The following is a 16,647-nucleotide window of genomic DNA, read 5'->3' as shown; positions in this document are numbered from 1 at the left end:
TGCTTAACAGCTCCTTTTTGGCATTGTGTTAGCCAATCACCATTTAAAGAGTTCTGGTAACGTGCTGATTGAAAATTCATCTGTTGTCTCTGCAGGTTGCAGAGGCTTAATCTCTGTATCAAGTAACATCAAACCAATAGACCTTTGCTTTCTCTTAAGCAATAAATTAAAAGGGAAAACCCATCACTTTGGAATGATGTCGCATGTAGCAGAGCTTCTGCATGATACTAATTTATTTTACATGAAAGACAGGCCTGATTCCATGTAAACAAGACTTTTTTTTTTTTTTTAAACATTGTAGACTTCATGTATACGTATAAGGCCTGGGAAGGCAGACTAAATAAATGGTAATGATAACAAATATGTTTTCTATTCCCATGTTTTCAATTTATATCCTCCATATCTTTCTGACACCATACAACAGACAGAGTGGCCGTGGAGAGGCTAGTATGTCGTCTCTTCTGTGAGCAGGTGTGGTACTTTCGTGGTTTAGGTGTTGTTGCAGTGTGGTTAGGTCCATGTTTTATCAGATCAGAAGCTGTATTCTCTGATTGAGCCCAGAGTGGCTGTTCCTCTGTGAGCCATGATCAAGCTGATTCTGATGTGTGGAAGAAATTAGTTTTGTTTGTATAGATTACTTGGAGTCTGGCAGGAAAGAGAAGACTGTATTGGAGTCCTATCCCTCTGAGCTTCTGTTTGACCTCTAGATATTAGCGTCATTGCTGCTGAACCTCCCGGGTGTAGTCCGGAAAGACAAGGACTTTAGCATCTCCACAACGAAGATCTGTGCATGATCAGACCGCTATAAGGATGAGCCCTTTCTATAGCAAACTATGTTGACAAATAGGTCGAAGGCGTCTGTTATTTGATCCACTTTTCCAGGAAGTCGGAAACTTGCTTGGGACTCTGTACCTTCAGGGATGCCAATCACTCTAATAATGTTGCATTTGGATAAATTTTACGCGTCTTCAGCGGGACGATTCACTTCCTATGTATGTTTAAGAAGATCAGACATTTGGGAGTGGCCACGCCGTGCTCTACTGTGGAGATCTGAGATTCCACTTCTGTGATCCTGGACGTTGCATCCTGGCGTTATGGGCTTTATACAATTGGCTTAACACACAGAATAGTCCCTTAAGGGATTGCACATACAGTGTAGTCCTGTTCCATTCAGTACATGTTAAAGAAACATGGGAGAGTATGGCACCACTGCGTTGTAAAACGAACTGTACATTCATGTCGAGTGTAGATTTAATTTCTCTCCAAAGTGTGTAGTATTACATATGTGTATGTCCTCTGCATAGTAAAGTCTGTTTAATTCTCCTCCTTTATCCTAGGTCATGGATCTTTTTTTAACTACGTATTGAGTGAGCTTCTACTCAAAATGCCCTACCCTGAGGGACTTGTCAGGAAACAATTATCTGATTTTAAATTTGGCGAGTGGTCCGTATTTAAATCCGATTCTAGTTTTATGGCCTAGTTCTGAAGAGTATTGTGTCTATCGTTTTCAACCCCTCTAAAAAAATATTAAAGTGTTCCCACAGCAAACAAATCCATCTCTGCGGTGGTTTTGTTTTACAGGTCAGAGCTGGTGACTCACAACCTAGGACATGCACACCACTGTCACTGAGAGAGAAAATGCATTTGACTAGCGAGAACAGGATTGTGCAGTCCTGGGGTGGTGTACAGTGCCTGACCTGCACTATTCTCACAGGCTGACTGGCAGAGGTAAGAGTTGACACTAACCCTGCCAAGTTCCCCAGATCCAGGCGTGACTAGTTGCTCCAGTCCAAGGCTTTTTTTTCTGCATTCTGTAACTTGTAGTTTTTTGTATCCAATTGTGAACCATGGACTAAATTCCAAGAATGCAAAACTTGGAATGTAACAGTTAGTCATGTAATGATGTCGCAGACTTAACTGCACCGCCAACCTTTGTCTATTTTTGGATAGGCTTTGTGCCATAACAATTTAGAAGTTTTCTAAAGCTTTTTATCAAATAATAACAAAAAATAGTGACAGTCTATCTTTTCATGTATAAAAAAGTATATTTGTATTATTATTCAATAAAATGTTCGCTCTTAAAATGATCTATAACACTTTTGTGTTTTTTTTTTTTTGCCTATGCTGAGTAGCGTTGGCAAAGCCAAAAGGTCAGGCTGTGCCATTGAATGACAAGACCTATTGGTATCGGCTGTGCCAAAGCTTTTAGCCTTTCGAATATGATAACGTTTAGGAGGGTGGGTGCAATGATTGTCAGCACTTAGGGAGTGCCCAGGAAAATGCTGACCACTAAGTATTACGCTGAAGCCACTGCTTTACGTCAGTCTCTCTATTGCCAACCTTTAAAAGTGGTGTGACTACTCAGTAGTAGGGATTATGTGCTGTGTAAGTACTTCTGTCTAAATAAATATTGCTCACATCTTTCCAAATGTGTATTATTATTTAATAATTGATTAAACCTTTCTCATTGGCCTTTTTGTAGGGGCAAAAGCAGTCATGATGGAAGACTCGGGTCCCAGAGTGGCAGACTACTTTGTAGTTGCAGGCCTCACGGACACCTCCACGCTGCTGGACCAGTACATGGAAAGTAAGCCAGCTGGCCCCAAAGCTCCCATTACAGATATTGCCATTATCATCAAGTCATCTGGTGAGGTTGTTCCGGAGGGCTACACCTGCATAGAAACCACTCCGACCGGCCTTCAAGCAAACCTGAATCATGGCAGTCTGAAGAGTCCAGAGCTTTTCATTTGTTACAAGAGGGAAAGGGACAAACCACCTCTGACGGACATTGGGTGAGTAACTCTCAAAACCATATTTGATTTTTGAAAAAATGTTATCTGCAGGAATGGTGTAACTGTTTTTCTGTTTTCTCGAGAACTTTCATGGGAATGCGATTACAGCAAACAATGAAGTGAAGATACTTGATCTATGGTCAAAATGTAAAAAATAAAAAAGTCTGTAGCAGCAAAACGCCTGAAGTAGAGTATTGTACACATATTTTTTAATTAAGACAGCTGAAACGTCATGACTCCACATGCTAACTTATTTGCATTTGTGTGGTTTATGAGAGAACAATCTCTGCCAGAAGTAACTGTTGCTTGACTAGGTAATATTTCCAAAGTTCTTAAAAAGCCACTCACGGTCATAATGTTTTGCAATACTAGTAGTTAACTACACTTCTGGTAGGGCACCATGTTGTTGTACATTGTTAGATTGCCATGTTTCAAAAAATTTAATGATGTATTTGTTGAATTCATTTATAACCTTCTGTGATGTGTAATTGTGGCCACTACATGTATTTTTGCCTTGTTTGTGGTACCCAGAGTTCTCAAGAAGATGGGACCGACCAGGCCCAAGTCCTCCCTGAGGCTTTGGACTGGGCACTGAGTCTGGTATCCTGAGCTTCGGCACTTAAACATCGATCCTCTGATCGGACTTCCCTTCTGAAAGATCTCTGTTGCAGCAGAAGGGGAGGGTTCTCCGCCCGAACCAGTCAACTCTTTGCTCTCTTTCGTGGAAATTGAGCTGAGACAGTTGACCACTTTCAACCTTCCTCCCGAAGTCTGTAATATTTTTCTGGCAGACACACATCTCTCTACCAAGACTGTGTACATCTTCTGATGGAAGAAATTTGTAAATTATTGTACAGAAAAGTCTATCGACTCTCACTCTGATGTTCTTCTCTTTATTCTCACCCTTGCCCAGCAGGACTCCGCTCTGGTTACTCTAAGAGTTACCTTTCTGTTCTGTCTGACTTCTTACGGCTGCCTGACCATCCCTCTTTAAGTTCTTTATTGTAAATAGATTCCTAAAACGACTCACCGAAGGTAAGTAACTTGTTCATTAAGCCGATTGTGAGAAAAATGTATAATGTCAAGATTAATTTCTTGCAGTGTAACGTGCCAAATTTGGAGAGGAGTTGTGGTTAGGCCTTTTGTCTTGTACTGCACTGTTCTTTTGATATATGAAATTCTTGTGTTGGTCTTGCCCCCCCCCCTTTCAAATGTTCTGGAAGGAAATTCTTAGTCACTTGAAGAGCATACTGGAATACCCAATGCGTCTTGACCCTGCCATAATCTTATTGCACTTTCGGCCCACATAGTACAAATATCCTTCTAAAAATGACTGGAGAATAGCAACTAACATGATCCTAGCGGCAAAACAGCTGATAGATGAGAAATGGATATCGGCTGTAGTACCAACAATTCATGAGTGAGCACGGAAGCTATGGGCACTACTAGTGATAGAAAATTAAAGTGATACCTCCATGGCAGGGTTTATAAATATGAACTAACCTGGGGTCTTCTAGTTGAGTACTTATCAGCACAGACGGCTCATTGTGATGCCTGAGTTCCTTAGATCCCTTAAGCTGGTGGAACAAATACTCTTAAGGAGCAAGAGACATTGAGTGTATAAGTATGAGCTAGTTTGACTGTGTGGTACCATGGAGACCTAATGAGTGGGATTTTGTCACTCATCAAGGGAGTTAAGGTGGCGGGCATTTTTCAATGTTTTCCGTGTTTTGTTTGATTTATACAAGTGCCTGATAAAGGCTTGATGAATTTTTCAAAAGTACATAAAAGTAATAGAATGTCTTTAGAAATTCCTCAAGAAAAAATGCTCATGGTCAACTCAAGAGTAACTCGTCTGCCCCCAAAAAAAACACCATCTTACTGAGAGAAAAAAATGCCCCTACAGCAATGATGAATGGGGCATAACTGGATATCTTTGTCTAATTTAGACTAGCTTTGTAAGGAAGTGCTTCTTTTTGCATGATCACCCCCAAACCTTTGGACTAATGCTGCTGGTTTTTCGATTCTGAGTGCAATAAGGCATGCTAACCAGACCTCCATGCTAGTGTTCTAACCCTTTACAGAGTGTATGTTGAATTTGCGTAAGTAAACTTACTGATAAGTTCTTAGTATATGGCACCAAGGTACCCAGGTCCTTGTAAATTAAACTACAACATGACTCTCAGCCTGACACTGCGGACTGGAAGAGCAGTTTTAAACTGTTAGTCGACTTTGCCATTTAAACCAATGGCAAAGCCTGCGCTTCCCTTAACAATATATGTAAGTCACCCCTAAGGAAGGCCTGTCAAGTTCTAAGGCAGAGAGCTGTATATTATTAAGTAGTACATATCTGTTTATACATCTTAACAATAAAAAGCTGAAGTTGTTTTTATTACTGTGGATAGCCCAGTGGCCCATTGGGTAGTAAAGAGTTACCCACAGAGCCTTCAGTTGTGCTAACTTAATGGGACCACCAAATAGGTACTTGAAGGTATCAAATTATTCCTGGCATTAAACCAACTTCATGCCCAAGTAAAATTTGTCCCTACTAAGCAAAAACAACTGTTATAAAATTGCCACTCTGTTCCCCAGTTTTTCCAGTGGGCACTCAATTGCTGGCCACCAGACAGCCTTCTGTTCCTCCTCCCACCCCTACACCCTCCTGATGAGGAATGACCCCCCCAGCCTTAGGACAATGGAAGCTTGCGATAGAGGGAGCTGTTAACCTCCCCATCGCAGGAAGCCACACAGGGTGTTGGCACAAAAGGTGAGCTTCAAAGCAGAAACCTCATTTGATAGGCAAATGACAACCACTCTATAGGAGCTGCCTCTTTGTTCAGGTAGACAGGCTGGCAGCGGTAACAGAAAGGGGAAACCAGTTGCTGAACTGTTATTTTTGTGAGTGTGTAGCCCACAGGTAGCCATACCTCTAGGGTTGCCTACCAAACTTCCTTACAGCTAAAGAACAGTTCAGACATCTTGAGAGTCAACAGAATAGTCCACTGTGGCATTGCTATATGCCACAAACAACCAAAAGTCATCATAAGGCAGGAGGAATCCTGGTAGCCCATTGCACTTTCTAAGCATAAATATGACATCCCTGAGACCCTTAACGACTGGTCAGATCTGGACTGCAGAGAGGAAAGAAGGGCTGCCCAGCCGCCCATCCGCCCCTGGTCCTGGCAAGAGGGCTCCAACAACAGCTGGACTGAACCTTCTGGGCCTTGGCCTTGCGAAGAGAGGGCTGCCTATGTTACCAGACAGTAAAGGGGAACTCTAAGAGTCAGTGGGCTGAATACCTGTTCCAGCACCAGGGCGTTAACAGCTGATTTAGTCAGTTTTTGCTGGTTGGTAGCCACTTAAACTAAATAGCTGAAAACTGCCAACTTGCAAATTGCACCCAAGTCTGCAGACCCATGAAAAGTCGGCCATGTGCAATCTGGGCCCCAAGATAAACATGTGCCTTCACCAACGGATACCGCTGAGCCCACTGTAACCAGAGAGCAGTAGCCCAATTATGATTGGACTTCTGCTGCTGTATCATCAGGATCACTCAGTTAGTCTGTGCCAGTCCTTGTGCAAAATGTGGAACTGGACTTATGACTGTTCTCGTGACCAGGTAACCGTCCAAATACTCCTCATTGGCCTCCCTGATCTTCTTACAGTCAAAATTGGTGTCCCAGTCTGGGCCGGAGTAGTCAAACACAATTCTCTAAAACTTATCAAACATTCCCAAACTTTATGGTTACCAATGCTTAATTTGAACATTGGATTTAAAAATACTTGTACGTTTTTTGCTTAAAAATCTATATCCCTGGAATCCTCTAGTGGTTTATCCTCATCTAGGTGTCTAAAAATTTGTAAAAATATAACTTATTTTTTTTAAATTGGTGTTGGATTTCTTTTGTGTTATGTGAGATCTTATTCTGTTGTCTGATGCTTCTAAATGCTTTACAGTAGTTCCTTGGTTTAAGCCTTGCTGCTTGAAGCCACAGCTTCCCAGGATTGAGCAAGAGGTTTTACGAACAAGCCTGACAGGCCGCAAGATTGTTTTGTGAGTGTATTGCACGGTGAGGTCTCACAACCACAGCATGTAATACACCACAGTCCTCATAAGCACATTACACCTGTAACCAAGGTTACTTTGGGAACCCTGTTTTGCATTGAACGTTGGCAAGTGTGCCCAGAGAACGCAGCAGCAAGTGTAAGGCCCTGCTGGCTAAATGGAGAATCTGGCAAAAATATTTATTGTAAATGCTCATCTAGCACCGAAATGAGCAGCACCAATATTTGGTCCCTCTGTAGTGCCAAAAACAACCCCCCTGTTCACATTTGAGTAACTGTGAGGTGCAGGGACAAGGCCTGACAAGTTGAAAGAAGGGCAAGGGATACCAATATGCAGGCAATTTTGCAACACATACAGCCATATTGAATCCTGGATGGCCAGGTGTCTCTTGTAAGATTTCTCTGTGCTTTTTGTTTGCCTTTTTTTTTTTTTTTTACAAAAGGGTTTTCATAAAATAAATTAACAACAGCATGATATGTTTGTACCAGATAGTTGCTAACTAGTGGGTTGGGCTTTGGAGTCTATGCTGTCTGTTAAAAACCATACAACTGTATAGTGGTTAGTGAGCCTATTGACTCTTCCTCATCAGGGACGCTCCCATTGGTTCCTGGAAAACATACTGAACTCTTGAATACACCTGGAAAGCTGTGGTAGGCCTATTCACCGCAAGGCCTGTTGTGGTGCGGTATAAAGTAATATCTAAGATGGTGCGGGTTGATCTTTTGAGCAGCCCAGCCAGAGCCACTTCTGTCCATCTTGCACACCACTGTTGTTGATTATGGTGCAGAGTGGGATAAACTAACACTATAGCAGAGAGAGAGAAGCTCACTCCGTTCCAGGCCACATGACAAAATAAATGGGGTTGCTGCCAGGAGTTGAAGGGGGTCCAGGCAAAGGACACGCAAAGCATTGTGGGGTAACACCTGTCCTTGAATTGCACCCCCTGAGAGAGATGTTGCCAGCCCAGACTCCAATACAAAAGAGAGCTCCTCACCCCAGCGAGGACTGGAAATGTACTGAGAATCTGAGGCTTGACGGCTCCTACGGAATTGAGGGCAGGGCTGGCTTCCGGAAAAGGTTACCTGGAAATTCAGATGCTGCAGACATTTTTCATTGTGCAGATATCTCAAGTGTGACATCAATAGAGGACTTAGGATCAAATTAATAAACATCACTGTGGAGCAGAACGTATTTGATAGAAGTAAACACACTGTATCAAGAGCGGAAAGTTACTTACTAGTATTCCTGGTCCCGGAAGACCTCGGTCTTGTCTCCACACAGTGCAACACCTATAAATGGGGAAAAGGAAAGCCAGGAAACAGGAAGAGGAATTGAGGCAAGAGTTCAGAGTAGGGAAAGAAAGGCAGAAGACAAGAAAGAGGGAACATGATAGGCAGAAATAAACAGGCCACAGTCTACAGCCTGCCTACACAGGAAACCTTGGAGAAATGGGCCTTTAGGAATGAGAGAGATGCTTGCGGAAGACCTGCTGGAAGAAGCAGAGGACATGTTGCAGGAGGTGACCCAGGGTAAACTGGGAGTGTCCACAACTTGTAGGCAATGGCTATGAAGGAAGCCCGACCCATGGAACTACGAGGATGCCCAGGGCCTGTGGAACAGTTAACAGTTGACAGAGTAAGTTAAGAGGAGAGGATTTACCAGTTAACCAGGGCCCGTGCTACTGCTGTACCATGTTCCAGGAGGGGCGTAGTGTCCTTGGGTGGGTGTTTCAACTTGGGAGGGGGGGGAATACCTGGTTTATTCAGCATTCGGACAGAGCCATTTGAGACTTTAACTGAAGTGGAAGGTGAAAAAAAGGGACACAGCATACAACAAGAGACCCTATATGGGCAGAAAGGCAATTATTTTCTTTATTCATCCTATGTTTACTGTTCATTTTTTTGTTTGCCTTTTTCGAATGCACTGTGAAACGTGCTACTTTAAAAGGGTACCCACAAAACTGGAGGGTAAGCAGAAAGTTGCATTCTCAAGGGAGGGATATAAACTACCACAGAGGGATATGTAGCCTGAAGAAAAGATGGGAGAAAGACAACTGCCATGGTGGATACGACCAGAGACTTTTCTTTCTCTTCGGAAGGTATTGGCTACAAGAGTTCGACTGTAGAGACCACATTGTAGCTGTGAACCCTGGAAGGATAGAAGAGGATTACTTATGTGGAAGCAAGATCAGAGTGGAAACTAAGCAACATATTCTGACCTCTTTATCCAAATAACCTGCTGTGTTAGTGTACTAAACCTCCAGAAGAGAATACCTCTTGTATCATACTCACTAAACTGTAGTTAGCAATCTCTGTACCTGGCTGAACCTGTCCTACACAGACAGAGAGATGAGGCAAGACATACGCCCACCCTGCCCAAAGAAATGAATGCAACATGGTTAACTGTAAATTAAATCTTTGGGGTGTAAACGAAGAGAAAGATAAGCAGATGGAATTACCCCTGCAAATCTGTGAGTGATTCAGTGCCCTTATTAAAGTGAAAGTGGAAACCCATGCATGAACTGACATAAAACCAACTGGTCTCTGCTCACTCTCACATTGCCAAAGCACACTGTAAGGTAACAGGTCACAGTTTATCCTCCTAATGAGATCGCTTTGGTCCTTTTTAAAGCCTTTTTGGGCTGGATGCAGAATACTCCACTCCTGTGTCCCACCTTTACCACTTTGTGCAGCACAGCTTAGACCAACAAACAACCATACTGGATTTTCATAGTGACATGGCACCAAAGTTTCTTAACGCCTTTTCAAAACATGATGTAGAAGGGTGTCTGGCCGAATACAAAACATATCTTTGCAAGAACTAGGCTGCTAATCAGTAAAGATGTAGCCAATCTCCAAGCTCACTTGTAAAGCATAAACGCCAAGCTGTAAACTGTTGAAAGGCAAATGTAAACATTTGCTGATTTGGAGCAAGGTGTTGGAACCGGGGTAATTGTAATAGGAACCCAGCCAACTGACTCTTGGAGTCACTTCTGTCTGAGGTTCGGGGACGACTTATCCTCACGCAGGGCAACACAGACACAGTCCTCTCTATACTAGCCCAAGGATCGGCAGGTGTAGTATAGTCTTTGGTGCAGCATCTCTTTGCCGGGTCGAGGGAACATCATGGCAGTTATTGTTTGGTGTTTTCCCCAGCACAGATGTGATCTGAGGTCTGGGTGCCACTTTTATGACCCGATCTTGCCATTGAGGGATGCTGTGACTACTAATCAATGAGCTGCCAGGTCCCCCCCGCCTGATGACACCTTCATGTAAAGTGTGGCATTTATAGGTCACAGAATGCAATATTCTGGCCACTCCCAATATTGCATAACCCCTGGGTAGCCCACCCTAGACGTGTGGGTACCCAAGGGCTACAAGCCCATGGAAAAACTTGTTTGGAAACTACTTCCCCTTCTCTGTCCCCCCAACCCCAGCCTTTCCACCAGAAAAAAGAGCAGCCCCTCTTGTGTGTTCCCACTGTTTGCCCTTCAAAGGCGATTTCCCCTTTGAAGCGTGCCTATTGGGTGCACACCTTGTTTGGCGTTCCGGTCAGGAAGAGATAACACTTCTTCCGGCGACAGGCCCTTTGTGTTCCTTCCTGCGAGTCGGTCACATCTCCCCCCCAGGAGGGCAGAAAGCTGGGGCCAACAACCATAAAATGTTACTGGAAAACTTGGGCAACCGAGTGGCAACTTTCTAAAATTGCCATTTACTTAAAAGTTTCATTAAGAATCGACTTGAGTATCAATCCCGGTTTAATGTTACAATTCTTTTGCTACCTTGTAGTACCAACTTTAATTTTCCCATTCAGAATTTAACATAGCTGAGTTGTCAGAGTGTAAATCTGCTTTGCTTTCACACTCATAAAGGCACAATGAGTGCTGCATTCCACGAGGGACTTTCAGATCCTGGGTACCCATGGTACCAATAAACTAGAGACTAGTCAACTAATGCCCAATTGCAAGTGACCCAATCCGACATAAACATTTTAAGGTTCAGAGCACCGTTACTGAGGCCTGGCGGGTCTCAGTGTACTCTGAGTTGAAAAACTAGCAGCATCAGTTCAAAAACGTGGGGGTGGTCATGCAAAAAGAGGCATTTCAGTGCAATAGCTTCTCCATACAAATAGTTTGCTACTTATTTGTAAGTTCATGCTGAGGAGACTCCAAAAATTTCTGATCACTCACTTGTATATAGTAGCTTCCGACCTTTTGCATCAAACAAAAATGTAGAATGGAATAAAAGAATTCTTGGAACTAAACAAGGTCAGGACACTTATCTGGAACTAACCTCAGGTACCTTTTTAACAATAGATTTAAGCCTGGATCTGTGACTGGGGATGAATGTTTGACATTGTTTAGCATTCCGTCCATCATCTGTTCTTTTTGCACTTGTCGCCCTAAGTGGGAAGGCTATGCCCAGACAAGGGTCCAACATCTGTTCTTTTTACCTTTTAAGTCTGCCATAGAGGGCACAGCTATAGCCATGTTAGAAAGGACCAAATGAGGCAACCTATTATTTGAAGCCAAAATGCTAAAAGAATTATTGGACCTGTAAGGGTGAATTCATCTGATCACTTCCTTGCAAGAAAATGACTTGCTGCGAAGAGTAGGGGACAACTTAAATGAGGGCCATCAGAATAGAATGGACCTTACTCTGCTTAAGTTACAGAACTACTTTTATGAGAGGCAACAAGGCTGGCAAGCTTCTTGCTGCAAGAGCAAAACAAACGAGTTTGTTTGTATCTTAGTTCAAAACCATAACCAATAAAGAGCATGAAAAAAGGAAACTTTTCCAAGCATTTTACCAAGAACTGTACAGGAGAGGCCAAAACTGAGATACATATCATAAAGTATCTCTTTCATAATTGCCACAACTTCAGTTGCTTATCACATTTAGATACCCATTCTTCGGGAAGTTAGAACTGCAAACATTGACCTTACATTGAATAAAACTCCAGATCCTGGGGGTAAAAAGCTGTTTTTTCCTGAAACTTTTACAAGCTATCTCCTGAATCTACTCAAAATGAATTACATTTTTGCAGTGTTAGTGGGCACTAGCTTCCATGCATGAAAGAGAGATCTCTGCTATCCCCATTCCAGAGAAAAAGTATGAGGAGTGTAAAAACTTTGGATCTTTATTGTTGATTAATTTTCGCTCCGATAACTCCTCAAAAGAAAGGATAGAATAATGACTTTTCTGGTTGATGAAGGTCTTGTAGCCAGAGATCAGATAGGATCAAGATAACCTGCGTGAGGTAACTCACCTTATTCATAAAGCACATAGAAAATGTTTCCCAGATCCCATGATGGAGTCGGACCCCAAACAAACATTTAACAGTATAATCTGTTGTGAATAAAATCTCAGTAGTTTTTACAGATGAAGATCTGGATCATGGTCAGTTACCAAGCATCTGTAGCAAGATTTTGAGTTAACCGATCTGAAAATGTACAATTACAATTCACCTAAGATTAACAAGGCTTGTCATTTACTGTTGTTCATTAGCAGATCTGTCCATTTGCAAACATTATTTTATTGTTCCTTACTGGCCCCGAAACTCCCTTCCTGTGATGCTGTAGGAGTTAGAATTTTGTAAGGCCAATAGGATTTTAAATCGTCAAAGAAAAATCTGGCGTTTCACATCTCACTCTCACTAGCTAGAGTGGCGTGGCTTCAAGAAGATTTTCCTCTGCAGTGGGTGGCAAAATCGGTCTGAACCTAGGTGTTTTCCTGCCAAAAGCATTTGTTCTGTGTAGGGGCCAATTGGCTGAAACAACAAAAAAGCCAAACAAAAAAAATCCCAATTTTATTTGATCTGGGTAAATGGATAACCTGCTTCATCTACTCAACAGGTAGAGGGGAAAAGGATATCTAGCTGCATCTTAATTTCTTGTTCCAGTCCTTACTACCTCCATTCGGACTGCAGAACTGATAAATGTAGAATGTGCTGGAGGACAGACGAGGATAGCCAAGGTGATCTTTGATGCACATGCCAGATTGCCTTGCCTCGCCTCCTCAACTTTAATTCTCAGGTGTCCTGCATCTACCCAACAGGGGACCTTCCATGATTTCCTGCAAGTTCATCTTGAGATACTAGTTCCTGAGAGTCTAATCTCCACCCACCTAGGTCTCACCACATATAAATTGTTATGGCAGCTCCCTGAAACTTTCATTCTAATTACTAATAAAAGAGCAAGTGACAGATTTTGCTGTTTGCTCTTGCCCATGGGTGCCAGTCCTCACATGTTCTGTTAACAGAATCAGTTAGTTTTTCCAGATACCTGGTGGAATTTGATGTTCAGGTAAACAGCTGCACTACCTATCTCGCTGGCAGCTAATCTGCCCAATGAAGCAAGATAGAGTAATCTCTTTCCACTTCATTTGAGGTTTGCAAAGGTAACAGGTGTGTTGCATTTGTTCCCTCCTGCCAAGAGGTAGATTTGGAATTTGAAAATAGTGCAATAGACATGAATTGGCCAAACCTGCTCTCTTTACTTTGCACTGGCTCCCATTTGAGCAGCGGATAAAATTTAAAACACTGTGTTGCATCCACAGAGCTCTCCACAACAAAGGTCCCCCGCTCTTTCGAACCTTTGCCTCCTTCCATGTTCCTGCTAGGCACGTTAGGTCCTCCTCGGCGGCCCGTGCCGTAATCCCCTTAACAAAAAAGGCCAAATGGAGTGGAAGATCCAGGGCCTTCCTTGGAGCTAAGTTGTGGAACTCTCTGCCGATGGGTTTATGACAAACTGGCCACAAACTTTCCTTCCGTCGCCTACTTAAGACCTGGTTATTCTGATCCTCATCTATAGCCTGTGTTTGGAAGTCTTCCGTTTCAGCGCTGGGAGGCCCTTTGGGTAGCCATACGCTATATAAGACTTCATAACATAACATAGAGACACAAGCCTTTGAACCAGTGGGTTTCTGTGATGTGATGCTGAGTCGTGGGAAAACGCCTTGCTCATTGGCATAAATTTTGCAGTATGAATTTGTGAACTCCAAGTCAAATGCACCTCTGAATCATGCAGTGTTTCTTAACGGCCACAACCTCATCCAAGCTTAGCCTAAGACCTTGCTGCATACTTTCGAGGCAATCCAGAGCCTTTCTGCAGAAAGCCAGGGATCTGTGCTTTTGCAATGGGCTTTTACCACCTATTGTGGTGCATGTGTGTGCAAAATCTAATCCAAGATCACAGATGCTAGAGCGATTACCTGTATCATCATTTTTTTTGTACCTTGGATATAGTTGCCCTTCTATAAAATCTGTGCATACCACACTTGAGATGCGGCAGTATAGTTAAGTCTCTTCCCTATTCCTGTAAAACCAGTATATCCGCTATTTCACCCACAACACAGGTTCTGCAGTCATTAAACACGATGTTGAACAGTGTGGTCAAGAGGCACTGAGAAGATTGACTGCATAACACATTGATTGCCCACTGCTGCCTTTCTTCTTATTCCTCTCTTTTCTATTTTGAAGATATGGAAGTCTCGGGAAGTAGAAAGATGTAGTAACCTAAGTGGTGACTTGATTATTTTCAATCTTTAACAGACTTTCTAATCGTACTTACAGTGTTGCCATAGCCGGTAAACACATGTTCTATAAAAAGGGATAACTGCGCACCTGCACAAGGTTAATTGGCATGTATGTATATCTGAATGCCCTGTTTGTATATCGCTTGCCTACGTGCATGGCCAAGTCTAGCTTCTCATGCATATACTGATGCTTCTGCAATGTTAATAGTGTTCTGCATTTCTGGTCTTATAGCAGTGGATCTGAGTATCCACAGGCTGAAAATAGGCGAGACTACCAACCAGGGCTATCTGATTCAACCTAATAACTTTGTCCTTTTGGAAGGAATCCACTAACTTGTCACTGAACTCAAAATATGGTTTGTCAGCTTGTGTGCCATGGCAACTAAATTAATTTTTGTCTGTAATTATGCTCCCGTGTCAATTGAATGATTGTGGGCAAATCATGAAGAATTTACTCAAGCCGTGGTTTATTTGTGAGCTTTATATATGAGTGTTTGGAGTTGATCTGGTGAAGGACTTTTTAGCAGATTATCACAAGACCACTTCCTGAAATCATAATGGTCCATTTTCACAAATACAGATTAATTTACAAGTTTCCTGCTCTAGTCACTAAGTGAAAGCATATAGACCCACAGAAGAAAATGACATATTTTTCTTCTATACTAGAGTAATGGTCCATACAAACGTTGAACGCATTTGGCTTGATAAATATTGCAGGTGTTGATTTTAGCCATGTGATCCTTTTGTTGATGCTCTTTGCAGAAATCAAACCGATTTTTGCTCTCCCTATTTGTCATTTTCGGGGAGACTAATTATTTGGTCTGGGGCTCTTTAATTAAAAAAATAAATGCATTTTTGAAGGCAGGCAATATCAAAAGTAAAAATGCTTCAGGGGCCAAAGGTTTTAATATTAGTAGTTAATGTAAGATAATGAAAAGTTAGATGGCCCTAATAACTTGCAGCACAGGGTTCCAAATGTTATGCTTATTTGAGTGGGCTGAGTACAATCAATTATCATAATATGTCAGAAAATAAGCGAGTAGGTTCTGTGCTGCTTCACATTTCTGAAATTATATTTTTTTGGGCAGCATCACCTCTGGAGGTTCTTTTCAAAGCAGTGAAGCTTCATAGGCAATTTGTTATAAATTAAATTGTCTCAAGAGTAACTATTTTTGAGATGCAATTACCACCCCACCCCAGAGATGTCTCGCTTCATTCCACAAAAGCTTTTAAGTGGCTTTTGAAAAACATGTTCCAGGTGAGTGAAATACTTGAACGATGCTGCAATAATGCGACTAAGCACAGGCACTTGAATACTTACTGGTAAGCTGATGAAGAAAACCATTTGTAGTTGGAGTGCTAACCATCACTGAACGCCCTGGCCCTATTCTCTCAGAACTTCATTGATGTTACACCCCTCTTTGGTTCGTTAGTTGTGTTCTGCTGCAGTGCTCAACAATGTTGAGTGGCCTCTTTGGTTCACTTCACGTTAAATTATAATACATCAACAGCTAGATGCTCTTCAATTTGGAGATGGTGCTTTTGTAATATGCCTACACGCTTACTCCCCATGGATTAATACAAGTTTGTTGTCAGTTTCCAATTTATTTATTTTTCTCACCTCTTTAGTCACATAAATATGATTGTGCAGACTTGTCTGTGGCTATCTGCAAGAAGCTGGCTCTGTGTACACTATATCAAAGTGAGATATAGTCTGAACAGAGTCCAGGGGTTCCACAGAGGCTTAACAGAGGCTAAAGTAGATAATACTAATGCTCTCTTTTGTGGTAGTGTGGTCGAGCAGTTAGGCTTATCCGAGGGTAGTGCAAAGCATTTGTTGTACACACACACAGACAATAGGAGAAGTACACACTCAACGACTTAACTCCAGACGAATGTTTTTTATGCATCAAAATAATCTTTACTTAATTTATTTTTAGAACCACAATATTCAAGTTGCAGGCAAGTACTTAAATAGATTTGTATTTCACACATGTATCGACAGTACTGTGTTTGAAATCGGGAAGTTATACAGTTTTTGAAATATTGGCAATAATCTGTTTTGAAAATGGACACGGTGCAATTTTCAGAAACAGTTCCTGGGGGGAAGAAATTTTAGATTGTTTTATAGGTAAGTACTACACTTACAGTTTCAGTCTCCGGGTTTTAGGAAGTCCACTGGTTAGGGTTCAAGTTAACCCCAAACACCCACCACCAGCAACAAGGTAGAATCTATTCTACTCAAAGGTGCAAA

General features: G+C 42.1%; 1 protein-coding gene across 2 annotated transcripts in view; it reads left to right on the top strand.

Moving 5' to 3' along the window:
- DENND4C (DENN domain containing 4C) overlaps positions 1 to 16,647 on the top strand; it is a 1,359,979-nt gene that overhangs the window by 124,513 nt on the left and 1,218,819 nt on the right. For both annotated transcript variants that reach the window (XM_069239287.1, XM_069239298.1), the window contains exon 2: positions 2,483 to 2,792. In XM_069239287.1, the coding sequence (XP_069095388.1) occupies positions 2,497 to 2,792 (296 nt within the window). In that variant the 5' untranslated portion in view covers positions 2,483 to 2,496. The remainder of the gene's footprint in view (positions 1 to 2,482; positions 2,793 to 16,647) is intronic.

The sequence above is a fragment of the Pleurodeles waltl genome, chromosome 1_2 (assembly GCF_031143425.1).
Source record: "Pleurodeles waltl isolate 20211129_DDA chromosome 1_2, aPleWal1.hap1.20221129, whole genome shotgun sequence".
In the NCBI taxonomy this organism is placed as follows: Eukaryota; Metazoa; Chordata; class Amphibia; order Caudata; family Salamandridae; genus Pleurodeles; species Pleurodeles waltl.
This window is presented reverse-complemented; position numbering and strand designations above follow the sequence as displayed.